The sequence below is a fragment of the Dermacentor albipictus genome, chromosome 1, assembly GCF_038994185.2.
Source record: "Dermacentor albipictus isolate Rhodes 1998 colony chromosome 1, USDA_Dalb.pri_finalv2, whole genome shotgun sequence".
Taxonomy (NCBI): Eukaryota; Metazoa; Arthropoda; class Arachnida; order Ixodida; family Ixodidae; genus Dermacentor; species Dermacentor albipictus.
In genome coordinates this window covers 228,492,547-228,503,570 of record NC_091821.1, presented here as the reverse complement: position 1 = coordinate 228,503,570, position 11,024 = coordinate 228,492,547, and the positions used below count along the sequence as shown (strand labels likewise).

General features: G+C 49.7%; 1 protein-coding gene across 1 annotated transcript in view; it reads right to left on the bottom strand.

Moving 5' to 3' along the window:
* Positions 1–351: 351 nt before the first annotated feature.
* Positions 352–11,024, bottom strand: part of LOC139054254 (T-box transcription factor TBX20-like) — a 134,020-nt gene continuing 123,347 nt past the window's right edge. The window contains exons 4-6 of the mRNA XM_070530979.1: positions 7,354–7,518; positions 6,977–7,053; positions 352–4,396 (exon numbers count right to left, since the gene is read on the bottom strand). Coding sequence (XP_070387080.1) covers positions 3,832–4,396; positions 6,977–7,053; positions 7,354–7,518 — 807 coding nt within the window. The 3' untranslated portion in view covers positions 352–3,831. The remainder of the gene's footprint in view (positions 4,397–6,976; positions 7,054–7,353; positions 7,519–11,024) is intronic.

Below are 11,024 nucleotides of genomic sequence, written 5' to 3'. Positions count from 1 at the left end.
GTCTCGTGAGCACAGTCCGCAAGTACAGAACGCCTTTGGAAGCCAAAAGAACGTATATGTGGCAGCATACGTGTTCAATAGCGATGACTCAACGGCAGATGGTGCACGAGGCATTCGTGCCAGTAAGAAAAGTCGGCGTTTGTAACCGCGGCCTATAGCAGACATAGACCAGACGCCAAAGAATCCAACAAATGTGAAATACACTGATTATGGTGTTTCATTTATGGGGAACTGTGCTTGAAACAAATTACGCCAGAACAACCACTGAGGAGTGATAGAATTTTTTTTTCGAGGGACGGGCGGACGGGAGGGCACAGCAGTGAGGAAAGACAACGACCACAGTATGCAAGGCGGGACATCCACACTTGTTTTTATTCTTGGTTCTTACACCATAGAATTCACATCTTTCAATCAAAATGCAAACAACAATAGCGATACTTATGTACAGCATGAATTAGAAGACAAGACATGTCACGAAGCGTGGTTTAAATTGTTGAGTGATCATACAGGACAAACCGCGCACTTTAGAAACCCCTGTTTTGCAGACATCTTGCTCGGCATCTATAGCGCGCTGCTTTCCTTGTGAGGAGAGCGGCTTGCGCGGTCGCACATACGCTTATTTATTACATTCGTAACACTTTCTTTCTGCCTTGTATATGCGCAGCCGCAAGAATATGTGTGTACTTAAAGAATTGCGAATGAGAACTACGGAACCGCGTGATTTTTTTCGCTCCCAGTACACCCCTTTTTGTGCCGTTTCGCTTCTATTTCAGGATTTACGGCTCTTCGATGGTTCCGTTAACGCATATACCCAGGGCCAGGATTACCAGATATTTTCTTTCGCAATAACTATTGGCCATTGACTCACTTCTTGGTCAGCGCCTGGTTCGCCGCCACAGTTGGTCGACAACCATGCTTATGCAACCGTTTCTCCTTATGCATGCTTCTTTGAATATGGACCCATGATCCAATTTGCTAAGTGAAATTATTCGCGCAAAATAACGGGCATACTTGCACCTTACCTTACAGCGTTTAATGCTTAATTTCAAGTGGAGAGTTTTACTTCAGTCACAACTTTGGCATCAACGTTCATTAAATAAATATTGCAGTCGTTCCAGTTGCACTCGTCATACGTTATCAACGTTTAGTAATACGACCTTCGATTCGAAAGTAAGTTCCTAAGCAGGAACCATTGGTGCCATGGCTGCCGCATTAGTGCTGGGGAGTGATAGACTGAACGAGGCGAATGCCAAGGTGCCGGAGAGTAACGAACCGCCATTTACGCAGGAACAAAAAAATTACGCCTTGGGAATCTGGCCTTTGTCATGCACCATAATAGCTGCTCGACACAAAAATGGGCAAATAAGTTTAACTCCGTCCTTTCACTACAACGGCACGGAACGCATTTCCGATGCCTGTGCCGGCATGGCGTCAGCTGGAGTCGTCATTGCGTCGATGACCATGCTGCAATCGCAGACACGGTATATGCACCCCGAGGTTACCGACTGATGCGGACGCACCAAGTTCACTGGTGTACGAAGCCCGGTACATGTACAAGCAACAAAACGATTCACACAACAAAGGCATCCTCGCCGTCAATTAATGCGCCCGCAGATATAGAAGCTCGAATACATTCAGCACCATGCGCTTCAGTTTTCTGCTACTTGTTTTTTTTTTAACGCACCTTTATGCGAGACCATGTTCATTTATTTACAAGCCTAAGCGTAATGAAAAGTGTGCACCAACAGACACCACAACGAATAAGTTTTTTGAAGACACAAATGATTTCTCTCGTGCCGGCATGCCGTAGTCTACAAACAGCACTGAACTCTGCCTACTGCTCAGAAAATGAGATCATCCTACAAAACAGGGGTCAATGAGAGATGCTCTGCAAAAGCCAGATATCACGTTCGGTGGCCACAGACTCCCGAAAAGGGGCCCCGAGAGCTTCAGCCACACTTCTTATGACACGGTTCACTTGCCTACGCACACACGACAATTGCACAGTTTCGCACACTTCGTAGGCGACGTGAAAGAAAATATTTTGGTTCCACATTGTGCGCAGCGAAATGCCTCCTCGTGTTAGAAAACATTCTCGGCTCCCTATATATGACATCACTTGGACCGCCATCGCATATCTTCGCTTCGTCACTCACAAAAAAGAAAAAAAAAAGAAAGGCGAAAGAAAGCGTTCGCGCACACAGGCATTGCATTCAGACTTTAAAAAAAATTGGGGCAAGTAAATAAGTTACAGAAATAAAAGTCTTCATTTATATATATATATAATATATATATATTTCATTCCAAACAGCAGACATTTCTTATGTACACAGTTTTACATTTAAATACCAGTTATCTCCTCGACGAAAAAACAAAGGGGGAGGGGGGGGGGCATTTCATCAAAACGCCAGGTGCCTGAAGCTTTACGCGGCTGGTGGGTGTCAGGCAGTACGCAAGCATACACGCACAAATCACATCGAACAGGTCAGCGATGCGCCGTCCGCCAGGGGCCCGGCCGCCGCCAGTCCGCCCTGCGTCGAAAGACACGACCAGCCGCGCGCCACAGACGTTACGAGCACATGGCTTGTCGCCGCCGTTGATAGCGCCGTCTCGGGGAACACGCGAGGGCGCAGCTCTCCTTTGGTTCGCGGCGCTTACGTGCGCGGCGTTCCGGATGAACCCCTTCCGTTTCTCACTGCGATACGCTCGGACAAGACAGATGGGACTCTCCGAGCGCTTTTGTTCTTGCGCACGTTCTGTGCTTATCGCGAGAGCGAGTTTCGTTTCCCGCTTCCTCTCGAACTCCGGCAGCCTTACACGCTTTTCTCTTTTGTTGTTGTTGTTGTCGTTTGCCCGACGACCTAATGCCAAGTCGCTAATTAGCCCTAGCCGCAGCCGACCTTGCTTTCAAATATCCGGCGAGGCCACGCACCGCTCACCGGAGACATTCGGGATAGCGGCCACGCGTATTTGGTGAAAACATCGCGTGAAGCACAATAGCCGCGTTGTTGCGCTGTGAAGAGCTGTGAAGGTACTTTCAGAGAGAGAGAGAGAGAGAGAATGCAGCGATCTTGTGTTGAGAGCAGAGATGCGAGGGAGTCGGAAGCACCATCGCATGCTTGACAGTGGCTCGAACCGAGCAAGGAAACTTGAAATTGAAAACATCTTTCTTTCGTCCCACTTTTCGTGACTGTTATGTTTATGCATTCCGCCGATTCTTAGCTCATGTGGGCCACCTAGAAAATATCAGAGGACCAGACTGCGAAATAAGAAATTCCATATTATGTAATTTGTTCTTCAAGGTTTCTCAAATAAATAGGGAAAGGAAAGACAGCGCGAGTCATGAACTGTTCTATCTTCTCTAAGCACAGAAATAGCGTAACTTGACAGCTCAGCGAACAACGCTGCTGCTGCCCAAAAAAACCCGTGTGCACTATTTCTTCCGTCATTTGAACAAAAAAGGAGAAAAAAAATCAGAAAAATGATGCCCTCCCCGACGCCTTTACATTAGGCACATACTTCTTTTGTTCGGTGAACATTGCACAATTCCAAAGAGCACAAATACAGTCGTGTCCAAGTACAGTTCACGCGTGTCGTCATAGTCCGAGAGGAAGTTCGTAGTTGCAGGGGCACTGGCACAAGCACACACACACACGCCTTTCGCCGCAGCGGAGGCCGCCGAGGTGGACACGGCGGCAACGGAGCGCGTCGACGGTCGCCGCAGCGACCGGGGCCCTTCCGTTTCTCGGGGCGCTGTCGGGTGGCTCCGTGATCGGTGCACCCGTTCGCACAGTCTATAAATAATGGCCGCAGCCGATAAATAGGCCGTCGTTACGAGCGGAAGCCGCCCGGCGGGGAAGTGGGCGCCGCGTCGCTGGCGTCTGGCGTGGTGGCCGGCGAGCCGGCGGCCGACGGGCTGTCCTTCTTCGGGTACACGTAGGGCGCGTAGCGGTACAGTCCGAGCGAGTGCAGGGTCTCGGTGTGCGACGCCGCGGGCCGCATCATGGGCGGGAAGAGCGCGCCGCCCGCAGCCGCGGCCGCGGCGGCCGCGGCTGCCGCTCCGCCGCTCAGCACCGAGGCCAGGTGAGGCGGCAGGGCAGCGCCGGCAGCGGCCGCCGCCCACTGGGACCACAGCTGGGCCGGGATGCCCGCGGGCGGAGGGGCGCGCACGCCGAGGGCGTACAGCGACGGCTGCGCGTACAGTTCCATGCCGGGCGGCTTCCAGAGCAGAGACGCCCGCGCCACGGCCGCGGCCGCGGACGGTGGGCCCAGGCCGCCCAGCAGCCCCTTCTCGTGCAGGTAGGCCGCCGTCTCGGGGTCGCCCCCGTTCTCCAGGAAGGTGCGCAGGGGCGTGCGCGCGAACGGGTGATCCGTGATCAGCGATTCCATCGTCTCCCTGCACGCGAGGTTGCCGGCGTTATAGTCTCTGGCCTGCCAGTTCCCTCGAAGATGAGCCGCCATCGAGCGCGGCAAACGGAACACCGGACACCGGCTATGTACACCGGTGGGGCCCCTACCCGTGCTTGTATACACTCTCTACACTTCACGCGACACTCGTCGCAGTTTTTGGTTTTATATCGTAAAGCCAGGCATATGCAATTACGCGGTATTGTCAGAGACACAGTAATTTAATAAAGATGAACTCAGACAGGGGCTATATGGCTATTTCTGTCCTGCCATCGAGCATGACGTGACTCAACGGTACCGAATAGCGCCGCGAGCCTCTTGTCGGCGGGGTGCACCGCTCTGCACGTCGTGATCTTGTGTTGGTGATTTACGTAAAGACTAAGTACTCAGACTGAATTAACGAGTCGCTCCGTCGTCAAAATGCACCTTGAGTAACAAAGCATTTGGGGGGAAAAAAGCAGGAAACTCGAAAACGGCACCAGGGGCTATAGCAGCCGCCACTTATCTTGCCTACTTCCGGACTCCAGGTCATACGCTATTCGATCGCACGAAGATACGCATAGATTTCAGATGATACACTTTCTGTCGTCGGGTACATGAATATGATTTTTGTCTCCATTGCTTCAACTGTAATTCCCGACAACTGTTCTCCTCCGTTCTTCCCCCAATGCTAAGTCACCCTGGCCAGTATTCAAAACTACCGTAAGGATGGCAGTTCTTTACCCAACTTCGACGAGGTGCGGCCCTTACACTGGACCGAACCATTTCGGTCCCCTCTAAGAGCCGCTATACTAAATAGCTCTAGATACTATATGCCGCTACTAGATGGCTCTCGTCATCTAGTAGTGGCACGCGGAAGTACGCAGCACGCGAAAATTCGCCGATGCACGCACGCGGCATCGGGGCACCGAGCACCATTGCTCCTGCGCTGGAAGTTTTTTTGCCCCAAAATTTTGACTGTCAAGTTAGGAGTGCGGCCCTTACACAGGTGCGACCCTTACACGAGTGTATGCGGTACTTTTCTCATTTGTACACGCGTGTTATCCTTCTTAAAGCGAAGCCCACTACTTGGCACCAAACGGATTTCCGTTTTGTTTCTGCTTCCTAAACTGTCTTCCAATTGCCCAAGCCTCGCATTTCATAATTCGTATGTTCATTACCAATCATAGTTCATGACATGGACATTTACTATCCCTAACGCGGCACTCAGCATTCACCGAGAAGCGTTCACCATGAGCAGACAGATACACATATTTTTTTATTTATTTGTAGCGCAACAGAGGAAATTTCTTTCCCAGCACTATATGAACACCCGCTGGATCTCATAAGTGGTTTTGAGGCGATGGTATACGCGCTTCAATCAACAAAGCTGACAATGATGGGCCGCCCGAACCGGCGGGATCAATCGCAAACTCACAAACACGTGTTTCGGCAAGCTGTCGACTAGCTCAGCGCTGAGCACGCCGTGCTCGCGCCCCGGTTCAACGAACGCGCTCGTTGACAAACTGCCAAACGTGCCGTGCACTCGGGCGGCGAAAGTACAGGCGCGCGGTGCATTCCTCCGGGCGAGCGGCGGGAAAGAAGCGCCGCCGGTAGGGTCCTCCCGCGATTTTGCTGTCAGCGGTCGCCAGCGAGCGCCGCTATCAAACGGACGGCTTCTCGGCATCGTAGCGCCCCACGTCTACATACGAGGGAGGCGGCCTCGGCAAATGCCGCTTGTAATCTCAACAACTAGCGTTTATCGGACGGCGCATCTACACTACATCTTGGGAACTTTTAAGTTGTATCCCTGTGGGGAAAGTGGCTCAGTCGCAGCCGCCCTCTAAAAACACGAAACTGCGAGGAGGGGGGGCCGGGAGGAGAGGCATATAAATTGGAACAGATGTCGTGCGGCCGCTTTGCCCTTTCCCTTTTTATAGGATCACGTGCGTGTCCTTCGAAGGCACGTCAACGCGTAGTTGACGATTCCGCGGCCTGCCCAAGTCTTACCAAGAGCCGGGCGGAATACCGTGATTTATTTTACAGCGGCCTTCGAGCACGGCGACACGCAGCGTCCGCGCGCGCACGCGGCGGCGCGCCCGCGGACGGGGCCAGCCGCAGGCAGCGCCCTCGTGCGAGCCACGGCGCAGAGCGAGCAGCCGGCAACTGCGCGATCGCCCTCCGGGGGCGCGCTTCACGGCCCGGCGGCGGCACGACCTGTCTTTTCCCGGGGGCCACGTGCATGCTTCTGCAGCAGCGCGTTTAGTCGACATTTCGTGCCGTGTCGGCTTCATCGACCTGCACAGCGGGTAGCCCATCACAACAACGGCCCAGCGGCCGGGGCTCGCAGGTCTCGCTGGTCACCCCCGTCGACCACGCTTTGTGTATTTTTAGCTGTCCGCATTTTTCTAAACACCGAACGCAAGCCACTTTCGGTCGGACCTATGGCATCGCGCCTGCCCTAACCCCTCACATGTGCGCACTCTAGCGAAAACCTTCAACTCTAAGTTTTGAATCTGAACACTATACACAATGCAGCAAGTTTTCGTCTCAGTGTTTCCACTGAATGAAGTATAAGCGAGATCCTTACCTTTCAAGTTCTGTAAGCCGCGACGAATCTCTGAAGCCTTTTGCAAAGGGGTTGCTGTCTATTTTTAATTTCGTTATCTGAAAGGGAACAAGAGAGACCTTTGTTTACCAAGACACACTAACGAATGGGCTAGTGATGTATCGACAAAACGGAATGATGCAAGGTGAACATTTAACGTATACTCCAATTTTAGTGACTTACTTTGTCTCATCATACTAACACGTTAACATGATTTACACTTGTCATTTTAGGTAGCCTGCTAGTGTGCATTTCAACTTTCTAATTGAACTCTATATATTTGCGATACGTTTTCAAGAGCAACTTTTTTAACCGCTCCACCTGCAGTTGTTGGGGAGGAGTGCTAAGAGTGTACTTACCAGCTGATTTTGGTACGCCGTGACAGCTGTGAAGACCGTCTCGGGAAACACGTACGTCCGAAACTGTTCAGCTTCGAGATCGTTAACGGGAACATTCGGGGCGTTATGCCGACGTTTGACCAGATGTATACGGGGTTGATACTTGTGCATGGAGTTCAGGACAATCTGGAAATAGACATAGAAATTACAGTTGACACATATCCTTGCAAGCTGCAACATGCCAAAATACATGGTTTCCGAAATGCAGCGTGGGCGCAATAACTTAGTGAAGCACGTCCACTATATAAATAGCTGCCGCTAATTTCAACAACCTTGTCAGACAGCAGCAGTAAGATTTGGCTTTCTTTTACTGCTTCTCATCTTTCGTTCTCTCTCTCTCTTTTAGGCAGAACGCGCAAGACAGCCCGACGAGACTACGGCTTCCAGAACACGCTCTTGAATAGAGCTGTTATTTGATTGTGTAATTTTGTATGTGAAGAAACCAGACGCCGACGAACCAGAGGGTCACACATCGTTATTTCTCCCCTCCCTTCTCCCCCTTTTTCTTAACACTGTCCCTCGAAGAAAGCACTAAAAGAGTAGAGACATTCGATCCTCCTTGTTAAAAACCCGATGAAGCATATTCAGTCAGTCAGTTTATCAACTTATCAAACCAACGCGACAAGTGCTTGCTCTCATGTTATCAGTCTTCAGGCGCTAGTAAAAGAAACGATAATTTGTATTCTGGAAGAAGCTTGTTCTTTTTTTCTCGGGTTTACGAAACATAAGCGGCGTTTTCTTTATCCTACTGCACTGCACCCCCTCTTCTTGGCGTAAGTATCCGACATCATCGTTTTGTCTGTGTAGCTGACAACAGCAAAGTGCCAGCTATGATGACTGTCGATATTATTTTTAACTTGTTTTGGCAACTAATCAGTCCTGTTACCGAACGTGTTCTTCGTTCAGATGTTAAAAAGAAAAACGTTGCGGGAGAGGGAACCCCAGCGACACACATCCCTGCTGCGGAGTCACGCGTAACACAGCAGTAGGTGCCGGCTGAAGACGGTGTGTGACTAACACCGAGGCAGCACACAGCGCACGCCCTTCGCACGTCAGCTTCTCTGGATAGCTGTCGAGCGTTCTCCTCACAACGCAGCCCACAAGCTTAATCTGCAGGAGTTGTCAGTGTGGCAAACTATAAACTGACCAACAGATTGCACCCACGGAGACGAATGTACTACGCGCTGAACACGAAGAATATATTTTCAGAGCTCATATGCTGCTGCGTGACAACTTCTGTTTTATTGTTACTAGTGCTAAGCTTACAGAGAGCAACCGTGCTTAGCTTAAGCCAAGTCTTCGTCAAGTCGCATGCTCCTCACAGAGACAAAAGTTTCGGTTTCACACTCGTCCGTTTTGCCTACCATATGCGGGCCGTTACCGTTTCTGTGGTATTTTCGAGGTGCGAACCGCCCCTCTGATGACAAAGAGCTGCTCCATCAGCGAAGTGAAAGCGGCAAGGTGTCCATACACTTCGGATTGGCACAGCCTATACTAAATGCGTCTTGTACAAGATAGAACAAACTGACATCGCTGTGCACTGTTGTGAGGAGGCTGAAGAAGACATAGAACATCTGCTATTACAATTTCGTATATACGTGTTTCGCGTATTCGCTGACATTATCGTGCTCCTGTGGTTCTTGTGTGTGTGTGTGTGCACTGTGTTTTCCACCAGCGAGGACCGCCGTGCGTACGTCAAAGTGAACACTCGAACACTTGTGAATAGATCAGAAACAACTGTTTTTGTTGTGTGTATGTGAACATTCAAAGTGTTGTTACTGTAATCATTTCACTATATTTTCTTTGAGGTTTTCTTTTTTTATTTTACATTATTTTTTATTTTTATTTTTCAGCTCATCTAAGAGTTAAGAGAGTCGCTGGCGCCGTCTAATAAGCACCAACATCTTCCTGCATGCAGCTAATAATTGTTTTTTCATGAGCAATGGTATCCATCAGTGGTGGTACTAAATAACACCACGTGCCTTCATTGCCATGCTGCTGCGCAAATAATTCCCTCGTGCTCAAGGCACGGAGCTATACGCCCGCTACGCGTTTTCCTTTTGCCGGTTCTGTCGAACGCATGAGGTCAGCATGCGCCTCGCACTTCGCACATAAAAAGCTCTCCCTTCCCACAGGAATCACTTGGTGTAAGTCGAAATCCAAAGACAATATGTAGGAGCCGGACAACTAATAAAGAAGGATCAACTTGCACCGTAAGGCACCTCAAAAATGCTGGCCGATGTTTCGATTAGGTGGATCTACGTTCGTCAAAACCTGCCGAGGTGCATGGGTCAGTTACTATGGCGTCGCACAGCTAAACTCGAAGTTGAGGGTTCGTTTCCCGGCCGCAGCGGCCGCATTTCGGAGGGTGCAAAGTGCAAAACTGCTCGTGTGCTTAGATCTAGGTGCATGTACAAGAACTGCAGGTCGTCAAAATTAATTAAAATTAAAATTAAATTAACATTGACCACGTCTGTCATAAGCCACTGCACAGTTGCGGGACGTTAAACGTCCAAACTTTGCATATTTGTCAAATACATCCAGTCAACATTGACCTGCTACTTCATGCAGTCATTGGCACCCTGAATTTCAGCATCTGTAGTCGAAATATGACGGCGATGATAATCAAGGGAGAAGGAAGAGGAGCGCTCAGGGTGCACCTTACGGACAAGGATGGCGTACGACTTCGATATCTACGCAACGCTGGGCGGATTGGTTTGCGTAAATATGTTGTGCAAATATGCAAATGTGTTGAGACACATTTCGTGTTACTAAAGAGGCTTCTATAGATTGCATCTGACAGCTCAGTTGTCACACGTGCGCTTGTCCTTACCTATATTCGGTGACAACCTAAGAATTACATGGTTATGTGTACGCTGTTCCGAGCACGATTTGGATGGATGCGCCAGCCAATTTGGTTCGCTTATTTACCTGTCGTCAAGCGGTTTCGCGTGCTTAAAACAACTATTTTCACCATACAGATCGGTCTTTGTGTCACTGGTTTCAGTCTAAAACCTGAACATCTAGGGCTCAGCCATAACTAACATTTTAGCTTTAAACAACCAACTTTTATTGCCCACTTAGCCTAGCGTTTACATTAAGCTGTGAGCGGACTCCAGTTGGCTCGGCTCTCTTTGAGAGGTGAAGGGCAAGTGCACTGCGTTTTTGTTGGAGGATCTTGTTTGTAATTCTTAGGTTGTCACTGACTATAGCTAAATGAATACAATGCGACTCTCTAAAATAAAAGCCACGTCGAAGAAAAATAACGGCGGCCTGCCGTGTCAAGCTGCTGGCGGACAATGTGTATCAGTGCTCCACCCTACATCATGTGCATACAAGTGGACTTAATTTATTGTTGTTCTTCCGATCTTAGATTATATTTTTATTCTTGGTAGTCTCTTGCAATTCCTTCTTGTACGCGCGAGTTGCCGTGTGTTCTTGTCATATATTGACTTCGACTGTATTAGCTGACAGTATCTGCATAACAAACTTTAGTTGGCTGTGCGCATGTACGTTTCTCGTGGTGAGATATTCATCATCATCATCATCATCATCATCATCATCATCGTCGTCGTCGTCGTCATTGTTGTTGTTGTTGTTGTTGTTGTTGTTGTTGTTGTTGCGCAGTTTTC